The 16,670-nt window shown below is 43.5% G+C and overlaps 1 protein-coding gene across 2 annotated transcripts; it reads right to left on the bottom strand.

Moving 5' to 3' along the window:
- Nucleotides 1-269: 269 nt before the first annotated feature.
- Nucleotides 270-9,930, bottom strand: TYMS (thymidylate synthetase). Of its 2 annotated transcripts, none has more exons than XM_081149196.1 (7): nt 9,557-9,930; nt 7,358-7,431; nt 6,252-6,426; nt 3,910-4,011; nt 2,961-3,136; nt 2,001-2,072; nt 270-868 (listed from the first exon to the last, which is right to left on the bottom strand). In XM_081149196.1, exons 1-7 carry the CDS (start codon nt 9,756-9,758, stop codon nt 731-733), a joined length of 939 nt encoding a protein of 312 aa, XP_081005322.1. In that variant the 5' UTR covers nt 9,759-9,930; the 3' UTR covers nt 270-730. The 2 variants fall into 2 exon arrangements, with proteins under 2 accessions (XP_081005322.1, XP_081005323.1); XM_081149197.1 differs by lacking the exon at nt 9,557-9,930 and adding an exon at nt 8,024-8,828.
- Nucleotides 9,931-16,670: the final 6,740 nt, after the last annotated feature.

The following is a 16,670-nucleotide window of genomic DNA, read 5'->3' as shown; positions in this document are numbered from 1 at the left end:
CCCTGACCAGAAACAAACTGGTAACCTTTTGGTCCACAGGATGATGCCCAACTGAACCACAATAGCCAGGGCTATCCTAAATAATTTTAATAATAAAATACAGCTAGAATTAGATAAATCATAGACAAATGGAAAAATAGTTTAGTCAGCATTTCTAACACCGGCAGCATCCAAACAAGAATATAGCATGTTTAAGAGGGTTCAGTTCATCTATTTTAGGCAGGAACTATGCAGAATGGCAACAGAGATTTAAAGACAAAAGACCCAGATGAATGCAGAACACTTTATTATGAAAATATATAAAACAAATAAAGCCTTAAATGTTCATACCACACCAACTACACATCATCATGACTAATGTTATTCCACTTGCTGCAATGTGAGGGAATAGCTTATAATTCTTGAAATTATTGATCTTTATACAAACGTGGGATTGAAATGCACGTACATGTTTTTGCTAAGAGTAAATACATTTTTACTCTCCTCACCTGATTCATAATCTCAGCATTTTCATACATCCTCACTCAGTTAAGGCCTTTTATTACTAAGAGAACCAGTAAAGTAATATTTGTCAGTGGCAACAGCATTAAGTTAGTGAATAATAATAGGTTACTAACTGATTTTTTACCTAGTTCCTTCTTCCTTTTGAGCACGAAGAACTTCAACCTAAACATCCAGCCCCACCCTTAAAGATTGACAGTATCCTTTAAACAACTCCTTTAAAAGCAGTCTAAACAGCCATTTCCATTTTAATAGTTGGATGAGGATTGTACCCTTCAATCTGAAAGTCTTCAGCCTTGAAGTCATCAATTGTCTCAACTTTTCGAAGGATTTTGAGCTTCGGGAAAGGCCTTGGTTCTCGCTGAAGCTAAAAACATAAGACCATTATTTTGCTATATCTGTACTACTTTAATTCTGCTCCCCATGTCCCTTCCTGAAACAAGTACACAGTATTTTATCAACAAGCATTATTTTCCAGGGCTGTAATACTATAGATACCTGTCCCCTTGTTATGCAATCCTGTTGGAGCGCAGCAGTGTCTCCACACGCGGAGAGTGGAGGGTATTTTGTGGAATCATTCAGTGTAAGGAACCTGGTGGCTCACCAAGGGTAAGTTCTTATGACTGATTGTTCCAGGTAAATTTATTAAGGACGGGACACAGTTTCTTACTTTTGTATCTGTAACTCACAGTAGGCACTCAGAATGGTTACGTGAGTCCCACAATCCCCATTCCAACCATCCCTGGCAGAAAGCGCAAGGACAGATGACATCTGTTGACAATTAACAGAAAGGGATGCCAGCCAGGATTCCTGGGGCTATGAGGATGTGACACGGGTCATGACCTCACATTATTCAGTTGCGCATGACAGGGGCAGTCAGCCAGAGAGAAGCACCTGGTTAAGCCTTGAAGTCACCCTCTAAGTCAAAGCAGACAAGTTTCCTCAAAGGAGAAACTTCCAAAACCTGAATCTAATTTGGAAGGGCCTAAAAGGTTTTTGGTTTGAAATTTTTATTCTTGGGGCTCATTATGCACAGACACTCTTATATTTTTATTGCCATTTCAAATTGTTTGTTGGCTGCTATAATTTATGGACTTGAACAGATTTTTGAAAGTTCAGACATAAGTACTGTATTTAGCATAAACTTAAGGGAAAACATTTGCATTTAACTTCTTCAAGTAAAAATACAAGTTGAAATGCTACCTCTGGGAAGGTCCCAAATTCCCTGGTCTGAATGTTGCTCTTCCTCTCTGATACTGGTACGTAGCCCCCAAAGCACCTGTCACATTAGGTGCCTATGGTTGCTGAGGCATGTGTCTGCCTTGTCTCCGGCCACCTGCCCACGACCTGTCCCTAAACTGAAGCCCTGCAGTTGGAAGAGGTCACCTTCCCTCTGTCACAGCACTGAGAAGAATGCCTATTACAGGAGGGATGTTCTATAAATCAACCTTTTATCAAGAAAAGGGACCAATCTTCAAAGTGCAAGATAGGATTCTTACCTGCATTTTCAACGGCTCAACATGATTCAAGTAAACGTGTGCATCTCCCAAAGTGTGTACAAAGTCACCTGGCTGAATTGAACAGCAGGAAACAAAACAGTATTTTAGTTTTAACCTTTAAAAGACAGCATTTAAAAGACAGCATCATACAAACTCCATATATTTTCCAGGATCAACTGTACAAATAATGGTTTCTTTCCTTTTGCCTGTAAAAAAGAATGTATATGCTTAGGTTAATCCCTCTGCAACAAATCATTTAAAAACACATTATGTAGAGTATGCAGACATCTCAAAGCTTTTCAGAAAATAAAGAATTTAGCCTGGCCAGCATGGCTCAGCGGTTGAGCACCGGCCTAGGATCCAGGAGATCTCGGTTCAATTCCCAGTCAGGGCACATGCCCGGGTTGTGGGTTTGATCCCTGGCAAGGGGCTTGCAGGAGGCAGCTGATCAATGACTCTCATTATTGATGTTTCTATCTCTCTCCCCCTCTCCCTTCTTCTTTCTGAAATTAATAAAAATATATTTTAAAAAAAAGAAAATAAAGAATTTAACCACTATGCTTTTAAGAAGTTAATTCATAAAAGTTATCTTGTAGTATAAACAACCTATATAAACCTGTTCCTACAGACCACAAGACCACAAGGACAGGCAAGTACCATGGAAAGTTACAAAGTGAGCCAATTCACTTCTTTTTATATTTTTGGTGTTTTTTTTCCATTCTTTTCCTTTTGTTTTTTTCCTATTTTTTTTTTAATTTTGCTTTTTCTTGTTTTTCGTTTAAGGAAAAAATTTTGCTCTAGTTCATTTTCTTTTGTCTTCTTTCACATTGTTTTTTTATTTTTTAAGTTCACATTTGAAGCCAGTTCATGTCTTATTTAAAATTAACCAGAATTCTGTGCAATTAGTTTTTTTTATGTTACAGAATCTAAGAGTTCAAGCGTTCCTTCCCGAGAGCCCACCTTCAGGCCGGTGATGTGTGCGATCATGTAGGTGAGCAGGGAGTAGCTGGCGATGTTGAAGGGCACGCCTAGTCCCATGTCTGCTGACCTCTGGTACAGCTGGCAGGACAGCTCGCCATTCACCACATAGAACTGGCAAAGGGCATGGCATGGAGGTAGGGCCATGAAAGGAAGATCTGAGGGGCCACACAGAGGAAAATAAGGAGGGGTGATGGCTTTAAACACAGCTATAGACAAAGTAAAACAGGAGCAAACACAAGCCAACTCATAAGATGGAGGTCATGAGAAAGAACCATTGGGCCACAGTGACCCCCACAACCCACACCTTCCCTTCATGGCAAAAGCAGGCCATTCCAATCCCCGGGATGGCACAAACTCTAGAGACCTGTCCACTAACAGGAGCCTTTGGTGATGAATGCTTACAACTGAAGCAAGGCTCCATCGTAGCTGAAATCAACTACTCGTGCTACGTTCACAGGAAGAATGCGGCCACTTGCAGGGGCCACAGGAAACTAGTGTCTCAGGCACACCCTCCTGTATTCCAAGTCTCTATTCTAAATGTAAATATTCCACTGTGTCTTTATTACACCTTGAAGTTTAATTTTTAATACTGCTGATAAAAATGTTATTAAGATCAAAGTGGAAGGGACCTGAACTTCATCTGCCCCAATTTAAAATGTTAAAATCTTACATGCATTTTTATAGGCAATTTAAAACACTTTCTGGAGTAAAAAGAAGTATAAATATACAAATTAAGGTGATCTGGGTCCAATCCCATCCTCTGATGGTGAAAATGGGGCCAAGTGTGACTTGCCCAGGGTCTCCCAAGTGACCATGGGGCTGAGGGCAGTTCCCAGGGCCCACTGCCCACTGGAGGCCCCTCCACATTTCTTCCCTTTGTGCTAATCATACAGTTAGGACATGAGAGGATGACTGAGATGCTTTCAACCTTTTGGATTCCAAGCACACAGGACGATTCTTCTATCATCAGGGTTGGTTTTGATCGTGTCAATCACCTTTTGCAGTTGGTCTACTCCTTGACCTGAATAATCTGTAGAATTATCAAAAAGAAAAGATGTGCACACGTTAATCACGGCATCTTGTGATGGCCTTACAGGTCATCTGTCACACTGTCCTTCCACATCCCCACTAGGCTCATGGTTACAGGTTATCCAATGCACTCTAAACTTCTCAGATTTCGTTGGGTTATGTTGAGTTCAATGCCTGGTCTGGGCTTCTAGGTCTGTCCTCTGGAGCCATAACCAAGTCTATTTCCTTTTCTATGTAAAAGCCCTTTAAATATTTGGTTGGTCATGATGTCACCTCCTCCCCTTCCTCAATTTCAAGTTACTTCCAGTGGTCTCCAAAGGTCTTAAGTCTCTATACCCACCAACTATTCTTGTCACGCTTCAGTGACATGATCTAGTTTATCCATGTCCACAGAAAGTACAAGGTCTTAGAATATAAAATTCCATACACGTTAACAACTAACAGAGGACTGTGGATCCCTTTCTATGACCTTGACAGTATTCTTCCAACACTTCCACCTAAAATTACAATTTGACAGGTAAACGCCTATTCATCTGTAAATATCAGGAAATCTCTAAATTATTCTACCACTTTGTACTTTTCTCCGCTTCTGGTCTCTGGACTTTAATTCCTTGCTTTCATTCTGAAATGGAACTGGAAGCTGAGAAGTACAAAATTTCACATTCTCCTCTAGTTAAGCTTCCACTTATTGGTGTCATACTATGTTTTAGTCCAGTAGCTCTTAATCTTTTTGGAGGAGAGCCTTGTCACAATCAGTTCCAAAAAAGGTAGTGTCAAAGATTTTAAAACAGATGAACTGTGATGGGACAGTTCTGCATCTTGATTGTGGTGGTGGTTACATACATCTACACACACACTAAAATTGCATAGACACATGTGCTAATGAATACATGTAAAACTGGAGAAATCTGGTAAGCTCTGCGGATTTTGCTGAGGTCAATTTATACAAGATGTTACCTTTGGGGGAAGATGGGTAAAGGATACAAGAACCTCTCTGTACTTGACCCTATAATTGTTTAAAGATTAAAATTTAAAAATAAACAAAAAAGTAAAAAATTTAAAATAAATAAATAAATAAACAAAAAAGAACAAACACTCCTATTGAAGTCCAACAGCTGAGCATTCACACAACTTTAAACTAAGGACGTGATTTTACTTGGCCTCTTAAGCAAGAATAAATAATTGAACACCAGGCAGGATTTAAGGCATGATTAAGGCAGGGGAGTAGCCTCACATCCTGAGGATATCCCAGGACAGAGGTTGTATACTAACAACCAACAGACCATTTACTACAGAAATAGTTTGGCCCACAAAGCACTTTTTAAAAAATTGTGGTAAAGTTTACATAACATTAAATTTACCATTTTAACCATCTTTAAGCTTGCAATCGGCAGCATTAAGTACATTCCAAATGCTGTACAACCACCACCAGCATCCATCTCCAGATCTTCTCATCTTCCTAAACTCTACACATATTAAACAGTACCTCCCCACTCCCCCTCTCTGGCCACCACTCTCTCTCTGAATTTTATTCCAGGTCTGCACAGCACTTTTATTGTCAGAAGAATTCTGACAATATCAGGCCCACATTTCTCTAGATGAGATATGACTGTCCCCTGTAGATGAGACTCATGCCCTCCAGGTGGCGGGTCTCTGCCCAGCCAGCAAACTGTTACTTCCTGTACGCACCATGTACACGCACACAGGGACACATCAGTTTTTATAACCTTTGACTTAAGGGTAAGTGAGACAGACGGGCAAAGGATCAGGGCTGGACTCAGCAAGTGGTGCCACCAAGTGACAGAGGACGGTGGATATCCAGGAACAAGATGTTTCATCTTCCTCCACCCAGCAGGATGAGGACAGAGTGGCCAGGAAATGAGTTGTAACATCGGTGTCACCTACAGTGAAGGGTGGCTTGGTCTTGAAAAGAAAAGGGAGATCAAAGCCTCAGCAAGGTAAGCTCTGATGAACTTCCACTCCCCAACACAAAGATCAACTGTGTCACTATTTGCTAGTGAAACAAGGTATGGAAAGTGCCAAGCACCCAGTAACGCTAATCACTGAGTGTGATCTGACCTCCATGAGGTGTAGTTGCGGCTCCTGAACCTGAAACAGCCTCTCACAAGGTTAAAGTTATGCATTAGCTCCCCAAACACTGGCTTCGTATCCCCCACACTTCACTTGAAACCACAGAGCTATGACGGTACTCAGGAATCTGAGGCAGCACTGTCCCCTCACCTGAATCCATATCTTTGTATTCTGCCCCAAAATGCCTCCACTGAAAGCCATAAACTGGGCCTAAGTCTCCTTCTTTTCTGTTAGAGAATCCCAGGCCATCCAGGAATTCACGGGACCCATTGGCGTCCCAGATTTTCACTCCCTTGGACGACAGTTCTTTAGCATTTGTGGATCCCTGGAAGAGAGAGGAGAGCAGAGCAGGTAAATGCAGTCACCCAGGAGCCTTCGGAGCCATCGGGGTTCATCTCACCAAGCAGGGGACAGGCACTCAACACATCCCTGCACAGCCTGTCCTATCTTTAAGTAGGTTGATCCCAGCCCAAACTTTGGAGGGACTCCAAGTCAGTCAGATCCTTTTTCTGGAATCACCCTCTCAAATCTTTTTTCCTGTTCCCCTCAACTAAATTTTCTAGACTGAACACCTCCAAGTCCTTTAACTATTCTCACCCTATCTTCAACAAATGTGTTCTGTGTCCAAGTGTGATACCAAGAATGAATTTAATGCCTCACATGCAATCTGTTGGGAGTACCTTAGATCTGGTATATAGAATATCTGTACTGATTGGCCTAATCAGCACTAGCTTTTCTAACAAATGGATCTGTCACATACATGTGCCACTATCAAGTTATGTTTACCCCAACCTATACTTGCAGTTAAGGTATTGTTGGTTTTTGTTTCTGCCAAGTACAAGTCTTATGTTTATTTCTCTTATATTTTGTCTTATTAGATTTGGCCCTTGTCATCCTAACCTGTATCCTGATGTGTGTCCAGGTCAAGGACAGAACCCTATTGGCCTCTGGCATCTTCAGGTATGATGTGCCATAATGATTACAAGCAAGTCTATGGTGCCACACAACCTGGGCTCTGTGCCTGTCCTCTAACTTCCCCGTTGTTTTTTTTTTAAATATATCTTTATTGATTTCAGAGAGAGGAAAGGAGATGGGGAGAGAGAGCTAGAAACATCAATGATGAGAGAGTAATTGATCAGCTGCAGCCCACAACCCAGGCATGTGCCCTGACCGGGAATCGAACCCTGATCGCCTGGATCCTAGGTCGATGCTTAACAGCTGAGCCATGCCCGGCCGGGCTAACTTCCCTTCTTTACCTTGATAAACCACAGCAACTCCTCCAAAACACCCTTCCAGAATACACGTTTGGTTGTCAGCAGAGGAAATTCATCTGAAAAACAGTTTGTCTTATAACTTCAAGATGGGAACACAGCACATGCCATCCAACTGCCTCTAAGAAAGAAAACTGCCCCAGGACATCAGGCCCTGGAATGACTTGGAAAAGTGTGACTCCTGGCAAGTGGGCACCCGGGATCAGGGTGGAGCTCCCAAGCTGCAGTGCAAGTCAGTGACACAATTCAGATTGAGACTACCCTCCTAGCCCTGCATCCACCAGACACAGGAGTTCCACACAGTGAGATGAGGCAGGGGCAAGGGTAGGGACCAGGCAGGGATGCCTGTGGGACAGGGAAAGAGCAACCAACCACTACCATTAGTGAGACTCCTTTACAGAAGTGTGACTACAACCGGACAAAGCCTGAAAGCTTCCAGGGCTTTTCCACAATTATCCTGCCAAGGAAAGCTTGCTCAGGACCCAGGGATAATAGATATCACACTGACCAAAACTGAAGAATTGTTTTTAAAGATTTGCAAAGCAAATCAACCTCTGTTTTAAGTGTACCAAAAATAGTTAACTGTTTGCCCTGGCTGGTGTTGCTCGGTGGTTAGAGCACTGGGTTCGATTTCCAGTCAAGGGCACGTACCTGGGTTGCAGGTTGATCTCTGGCCCCCATCACTGTGTGTGTGGGAGGCAACCAATCGATCACACCGATGTTTCTCTCTCTCTCTCCCTCCCTCCTTCTCTCCCTTCCACTCTCTATAAATCAATGGGAAAAAATATATCCCCGGGCGAGGATTGACAATGAAAAAATAGTAACTGTTGAAACACTTTATACACATGATCCTATTTAATCTTCAAAACAACCCTCTTTAAGGCAGCTTTATAATCTCCATTTTACAGGCACCAGGAGGGAATACAGAAGTTTGCATCAAGAAACAGAAAAATAAAAATGTAAAAGCTTCTCTATTCTAGTTGTATGGTTGATATTCCTGTAACAAGGATAAAATTTTCAAGCATTATTGCCTGAACATTATTTCTTCCATTTCAAGTACATGGGAAGCTGAAGACCAGAGAGGTTAAGTAACTTGCCCACGGTGCAAGAGGAGCTGGAGTAAAAACTAGATCTTTGCCATAGTGTAGAGAAGGCCAGGGTATGTGTGTGGGGGGGGCAGGTGCAGGGTGGAGGGAATCAATGTGGGAGGGGACATCTGTAATCCTTCCAACAATAAAGATTAAAAAAACTAGTCTGTGCCTCACTGGAGGCCATTGCTCCTGGAGCTGCAGGAAGGTGGATCCCTTTGCTCAACAAAAGCAAAGCCGTGCAAGGCAGATCAGATATTTTCCACGCAGGGGGGTATTTCCCAGTTTGTAGAATGGGTGCGGGGTGCAGAGTTTCACATGTAACCACAGGGAATCTGCTTTACTAATAGTGGGTCTTCCCCTCCAAACCGCCCTCCACCCCAGTGTCAAGGATGTGTTGTGCCCACCCCGACCCCACCCCTTTGTCTCCTGAAAGCCTGACCCTAGCAACCCCCAAGAGACACTTTCCCAGGAGCCCCCCCGTTTTAAAGGAAAAGACGAACAGGAACTTCTACTCGGCCCATCGAGTTCGTTTCAAGGTTTAAGAGGAAAGAAAACTGGTTCGTGGGACTGGGGGTGAAAAGCTGTCGGGAGCCGCAAGTTTCCGCCCGTGCCCGTCAGTTCACTGGCTTCCAGCCGTTGTCGCCCCGCCCACGAAATATTGGCTCCCATTTTGAAAAACGTAGCGAAGCGGGAGGCCAGCGCGGGGCGGGGCGGGGCGGGGGACACCCGGGGGACCGTGCCAAGCCGCTGGTCGGGCGCGGTCCCACGCTAGCTCGGGGCAAACACGACTGGGTCGTGCGCGCACTGGGGGAGACGACATAACGAGGGGTTCGGAGCGCAGGCCGCGGAGCCAGAAGCGCCCCCGTGGTTTCACTCCCCAGCTCAGTCACCCCTGTCCCTGGGACCCGACGCGGATCTGCCCTCTGTCCAGGCCTCAGTTTCGGCGCCTGCAAAGCGAGACCAAGGACACCTCTCCCGTCCCAGGGGCTGAGGCCAGGACTAGAGGAAGCCCGCGGGCCGCGCCTGGCCGGAGCGCCCCCGCAGCGGAAGCTCCAAGCCCACGCCGGCGCCCGCCCCCGGCGCGCCCCGTCACCTCTCAGGCTGTAGCGCGCCTGCATGCCGAACACCGACAGGGTGCCGGTGCCGGTGCGGTCGTCCTTACGGAAGCCACAGCGGAGGATGTGTCGGATCTGCCCCAGGTACTGCTGCTCCCCGTGGGGCCGCGGCTCGGCGCTCAGCTCCTGCGCGGCGGGCGGCGGAGGAAGGAGCTGCAGGTTGGAGTCGGTGGCAGGCATGGTGCAGACGCGGCTGCGATCACCAGGGCAAGGGTGGGCAAGGCTGCACACCTCTTCCGCGCGCCTTTTTTCCCCGCCACCATCGCCGGCTCCGCCTCTTCCTTCTGGTGGACCCCGGGCCCGCCTGGCGCCGGAGGGCTGTCGCTCCTCCGTGCGCCCCTCCGTGCGCCCCCCGTGCGCCCTCCGTGCGTCCCCCGTGCGCCCCTCCGTGCGCCCCTCCGTGCGTCCCCCGTGCGCCTGGAGCCGCGGGCGCGCAGCGGGGACGCACGAGCCGGGGAGGAAAGCGCGCGGGCCTCCCGGGTGGGTCGCATTTAGCCCATTTTACAAGTTAAGAACGTTAGTCCTGGAAAGCAATCCTAAAGCCTGTATCTTGGTCCATTGGCTGCGAAAGGCCTCTCTAGTTGGAAAGTTTCGGGGTCGACCGCTTCATTCACTGGTCAAGGGGAGCTTGGAGCCTTCTCCCCGTAGTGGTAAAATGTACAAGCAAATCCTTGTTATTTGAGCTGTTTTCTTACATGTGAGGGGGGATGCTAACAGGTGATTTCCATTTCCATTTCTCCCCATCCTCACTGAAGGCCGGCAGCTGGAGCAAGTGGCATAAGGCAGCTTTTTAACATGACAAGCAGACATTTTCAAGTTTTTAATACCAAAAATTTCAGTTTCAGTGAAATGTTTATAATATAAACACTGGTGGCTGGGAACTATTTGATAATGAGTTTTAAATGTACTAATACATGTATTGTACACACAACAAGCAGTCTTTTGACTCAACAAGTGTTTATTGAGCACATAGTAGATGCTCAGTAATTTGTTGCTACGTCTGGGGTTATGAAGAGTAAGGTTTGGGCTCTCTCTGAAACATATTAGACTCTATTTCATCATGAATATTGATTTTATTCATGCCATTCAATAAAGTCAATGGTTTTTGGGGGGGGGGTTGTAATTTCAAGTTTATTGTCTGTGCAAGTGTTACTGGACCTTGAATTCCAGGTTCTGGAGTCTCAATGTCATAGAAATGAGCACTGAACTCAGTACAAGATCAAGCAGATAGAGTTTATTGAAAAGAGCTTGTGCACAAGGAAGTCCCCCAGAAAAAAGGTTGAGCTTCGCCAGGGGCCCTTGTGGATGACTAATACAGGGGCCTTTGGTGGGTGTAGGGCCTAGGAATGAGGAGGAGGTCAGTGGGCCCATGATCGTCCTTGGGCAGCTGCTGATCTTCCGGTAGTCACGAGATGTTTTCTATGGTCAGTGGACCTCCCAAAAGGCCTGTAAATAATGCTTGCGTAAACATTCTGGTTATCATTTAATTGACAGCACAACTATTTTGCAGAACATGATGTTAAGAAATGTTATATTCTTTCCTTTGAGGATGTGGTTAGGTTAATTTTCACTACGGAATTTTATTGGAAGCAAGGAGTCATAGTCAGGCCTCTGAGATGGAGCTCTTTGGCCAAAATGGAGTCCAGAGAGTGTTACCCCCATACTGGCTCACAAGTTTCTGGATTCTTTCTGCTAAAGTGCACCTCTCAAATTCAAGGTTAACATTTTTGTAACAGGAAAACAGATTCAGGGAGGAGGAAATATCTTTCATCTGCAGCTGTGACTGATCTGTTCAGCAAAAACAATGCTGCAAGCCTTTATGTGGCACAAAGCCTATACAACATAGACCAAATCACAAAGACAATTTACAAAATACCTGCCACTTAGGTTAATTGGAGAGGAAAAAAGAAAAAACCTAAGAATAGTTCATAAACCTCATAGTTGGAAAACCCATGTTTTGCTGTTTGGTTGTAAGAGTGCTCACAAAGGCAACAGGGTTACAGGACAGCAGATATTTTCAATCTACTTAACCCATCACAACACTAGGTTGCCCTTTCCTAGGTCAATGTAGATGCATTCTACCCCTCCCCTGGCACAGTCTCCAACCCACCCACATAATAGTTTTAAAAAGTCACCTGTATCTCCTTTGGGAATGATGGCCCTCCTGTGTTGTGTTGTGCTGTTTGGATAAGGTGAGTGGCAGTGGGGTGTCTCCAGGTGTGTAGGCATTCTTTTTAATGGTCATTTGGGAAGAGACATGCTTGGCACTTTCTCTATATAAGCAGGTCTCCCCTTTATGTCTGAGGAGTACACTTTCAGTTTCCACCTGGGACTGGATGTCTCTCGTTCAAAAACTGTTCACCTGAATAAAGTTTCTCCTTTTACTGCACCTCAGATTGGGGGCTCCTGTTGGCAGTGAATTGGTGGCAGTGACCTTTTGTTGGCATGACCTTTATTCAGTGAGTCTTTTAAGTGTGCCTTTCACGATGACCATGTAAATAGCCAATCAACAAATGCCTATTGAATGCTGTGGATGTGCAAGACATTCTGTTACAGTCTATAACTGTTGATTCCAGCACTGGCAGCTGTGATAATTTGGAATATGGAAATAAAACACTTCTGCAAGCCAATCAGGGAAGTCAAGCCCTCAGGAAGCTAGATTACTTGATGAGAATTCCAAAAGAGGGTTCTAGAAGTATATTTCACCCTATAAAATTAGAACTCATGTTTTAGCAAGCTACCTACGTGCAGCTAGGACACCTAACAAATATTTACATGATTGGAAATGACTGGGTAGTTGTTTTCCCCCATCTTTCTAGTTATTTTCCTTAGTATTTTTCTCTCTCACTGTTGGCAGGTTTGAGACTCTGATGCGCTGATCTAATCCGAACACTGGCAAATCCTATAAAATTAGAACTCATGTTTTAGCAAGCTACCTGCGTGCAGCTAGGACACCTAACAAATATTTACATGATTGGAAATGACTGGGTAGTTGTTTTCCCCCATCTTTCTAGTTATTTTCCTTAGTATTTTTCTCTCTCACTGTTGGCAGGTTTGAGACTCTGATGCGCTGATCTAATCCGAACACTGGCAAATCTTATCCGCTATATTAAATAAAATGCACAAAAAAGAAATTCAGTTAGTAAGCAAACTTGGAAAAATGTTCATGCTCTCCAATAATAAAAAACATACAAGTTATAACAGTAAGATAAATTTTTTTATTTATTAGTAAAGTTTTTAAAATTGAAATGCTAGTTAGGATATGAGAAACTGATACTTCAGACATTACTGCTATCAGATTTGGCAGTATATATATATATATATATATATATATATATATATATATATATATCAAGAAAAAGAAAATGTTAACCTTTAAATAATTCCATTTCTTGGACTTTATCTAAGAAAAATCAGCAGAAAAAGGTGAATAAGAAAAAATAGTAAGATGATAATAGTGGTTTTGTTAAAATGGTGAAATTATAGATAATTTTTATCTTCTAAATTTTTGGAATTTGTGATGTTTTTACTTTTAGAATTTAAAAACTATAAATTAAAAAGAAAGCTTAAGACTGCCTTTGTGAAAGATCACCTTGTGAGAGTTATTGGTAAATAATATGCTCAGTATCTCAATTTCTCAGTATCTTATTTTCCATCGTCATTGCACAACATCACAAAATTTGTGAACAGATTATTTTATTGAAAATATTTTTATTTGGATATAAATACATAGTCCATACCTATTTGAGCACTAGCACATTGTTTCTTCTCAAAAACCTATACTGTGGTCTATAGAGTTTGAGCCTCAGGAAGGTTGTCTGGCTTCCCCTTTGATTCTCTGAGTGAGACAATATTCTTCCATTTCTTTTAGCTGAGCTGGTCTTCGTTACTACAGCTACAGAAAGAACCCAAACTCATCTAGGCGGGAGGTTCCTAGACATAGACGAAGGCCCCTACTGGGTGAGATGGGCTTAATAGGACTTCTCAATATCTTTAGTACTGAAACTCTCCACTCCTTCTTGCCCTATTTGCTCACACTTTCCTCTTTTTTGGAATATTTTCTGTAATGTTCTCCCCCCTCCACATTTTTATTATTACATATATATATATATATATATATATATATATATATATAAAATTTTGTTTAAAGAAGGGAGAAGGAAGGGTGACAGGGAGGGAGGGAAGGAAAAGAGCAAAGGAGAGGAGACAGAAGGCCAGTGGGAAAGGAAGAGAGAAAAGGAAATATATCCAATTGAGAAGTTTCTCCCCTTCTGGAAAGTGAATAGAGTTTCTCCCCTCAACTTTGAGAAGCCCCCACCCCCGGGCACTCACGGAATGCTTTGCATTACTGGTCCCTGCATGTGTCTGTTACAACCCTACACCCCTCGCTGGATAGAAAGTTCATTTGGGGAAGGATGTTGTTGAATTCATTATTTTCCCCTCACAGTGCCTGTGTCCTGTGTCTTCCCTTACTGGATGCTAAAAAGATACTGATTGGTTGACTGATATACATTGGAAAAATTGTTTAAAATTCAGAGGTAACGGTGGAGGTGTGGCCTGCAGTTACAGGCCAGGTACAGAAGGTCACCAGGGTGGAAAACCCCAGGTGACTAGCAAGGGGCAAAACTGGGAAAACGAGGACCTCGTCCCTGGAGTAACCTTTTCTCCCCAAGAATATTGCTAGGCATGCAGGTTAGGCCCCCTTAGAGGGGGAACAAACAAAGGGGCCGAAGAATAGCCCTTAAGCACTAAGCCCCCAGGTCAATGAGGTTCTGACCGTCATCAAGTACATCTAGGCCTCAGTTGTGTTTCAGCTCTAGGCCCAGAAGTGCAGCAAAACCAGACAAGAGACACCTTGGCTGACCTCAGGACCAGCTGCATAGACTAATGACCCCCTGCCCTGGTGCCCACTAATCAGTGGAGCCCACGACCATGAAAGGACACACCTGGAAAGCTGATGAATATTCTGTTGGGATCCTCCCTTGAGACCTCCAGATAAATATCCTCAAGACCAGAACCCAGCACACTCTCCCTCCTGGAAGCATACCAGCATCTTTCCCAATCCCCCCCTCCGCCCCCCCAGGGGTTACCTTTACCCTTCTCTCTCCCAAGCTCCAATGCCCTTCTTTTGTCTCTGTAACTTGTTTCCTGAGCCAATTTCTTCTACCACTCACTTCTTCTACCTCAGTGACTTTCTAAATAAACTTTCTCTTATAGTTTGTCTTGGCTCTGAAGTCTTTCCTAGCCAGAACTCAAGTACTGGTGTTGCTGAACCAAGGTCCTGTCACCCCACCAGTCTAGCGCCTGGTGCCGTTCTCACTGCAGCCAACAGAGTCAGCAAATCCAGGAATATCTAGCTTAATTATACATTGATGGTGACCTACTAACAAGGTCCCTTATGAAAAATAACTGAGAATTAAAATTTAATTATTCTTTAAGTTTGGTCATATTACCAAAGGAGAGTATTATATACAGTTTTAATTGTGCCACAAATTTAGAAGATATTTAGCCATAACCTACTTAACCATTCTCTTGTTTTTAGACATTCAGATTGTTTTCAGTATTTTACTATCTTAAATAATTTTGCAAATATAGACCTTGGGGTGGGGGAGACTTTTAATCCTTACCTGAAGATATGTTGGGTTTTTTTTAAATTGATTTGAGAGGGGAAGGGGAAGAGAGAGAGACATTGATGTGAGAGAAAAGCATCGATTCGTTGCCTCCTCTAGGGATCAAACCTGCAACCTAGGCATGTGCCCCGACCAGGAATCAAACCCACGACCTTTTGGTATATGGGACGATGATTAGGAGTGATTTTAAAAGTGGAATTATTGTTTCAAAAAGAAATTTTATGGTTCTTGACATGCATGATCATGTAGCTTTTTTTTCTTTTTTCATTTTATTATTGTTTAAAATATTACAGATGTCCCTTTTTCTCCCCAATGACCCGCTCCACCCCGTCCCATCCCCCTCCCCAGTCCCTCTCCCCACCATTGTCCATGTCCTTGGGTTGTGCATATATGCATATAAATTCTTTGGTTACTCTCTCCCCTCCCCCCACCCGCCTTCCTCCATCCCTCTGACATTCATCAGTCTCATCCATGCTTCCATGTCATTGAATCCATTCTGTTCATCAGTTTATTAAGTTCTTTAGATTCCACGTATAAGCGGGATCATGTGATGTTTGTCTTTCTCTGCATGGCTTATTTCACTTAGCATAATATTCTCTAGGTCCATCCATACTGTCCCAAAGGGTATGAGCTGCTGCTTCTTTACAGCTGCCTAGTATTCCATGGTGTAAATGCCCCACAGCTTTTTTATCCACTCATCTGCTGATGTTGTACTTGGGCTGTTTCCAGATCTTAGCTATTATAAACTGTGCTGCTATGAACATCGGGGTACATATATCCTTTCTGATGAATGTTTCAGGATTCTTAGGATACATTCCTAGGAGTGGAATCACTGGGTCGAACGGCAGCTCCATTTTTAATTTTTTGAGGAACCTCCATACTGTTTTCCATAGTGGCTGCCCCAGTCTGCATTCCCACCAGCAGTGCACTAGGGCTCCCCTTTCTCCACACCCTCGCCAGCACATGTCGTTGGTTGATTTGTTGATGGAGCCATTCTGACAGGTGTGAAGTGATACCTCATTGTGGTTTTAATGTGCATCTCTCTGATGATTAGCGACATCGAGCATTTTCTCATGTGTCTCTTGGCCAACCGTATGTCCTCTTTGGAGAAGTGTCTATTTAAGTCCTTTGCCCATTTCTTAATTGGGTTGTTTGTCTTCCTCTTGCTGAGTGCTATGAGTTCTTTGTACACTTTGGAAATTAGCCCCTTATCAGATTCATCCTTGGCAAATATGTTTTCCCAAACTGTGGAATCATGTAGCTTTTTAAAAAGGCAAAACCAGTTTATATTTCTACCAATAATATATAAGAATTCCCATTTCATCACATTCCTATCAGAATTCAGTATTTTTTCTAATTTGCAAATTTGATAGGCAAAAATGCTACTTTGTCTTAGTTTTCCTGTATTTGATTATTAATGAGGTCGAACATATTTTCCAGGTATTGTAAAACTAGTTTCTTA

The sequence above is a fragment of the Miniopterus schreibersii genome, assembly GCF_964146895.1.
Source record: "Miniopterus schreibersii genome assembly, chromosome: 10".
In the NCBI taxonomy this organism is placed as follows: Eukaryota; Metazoa; Chordata; class Mammalia; order Chiroptera; family Miniopteridae; genus Miniopterus; species Miniopterus schreibersii.
This window is presented reverse-complemented; position numbering and strand designations above follow the sequence as displayed.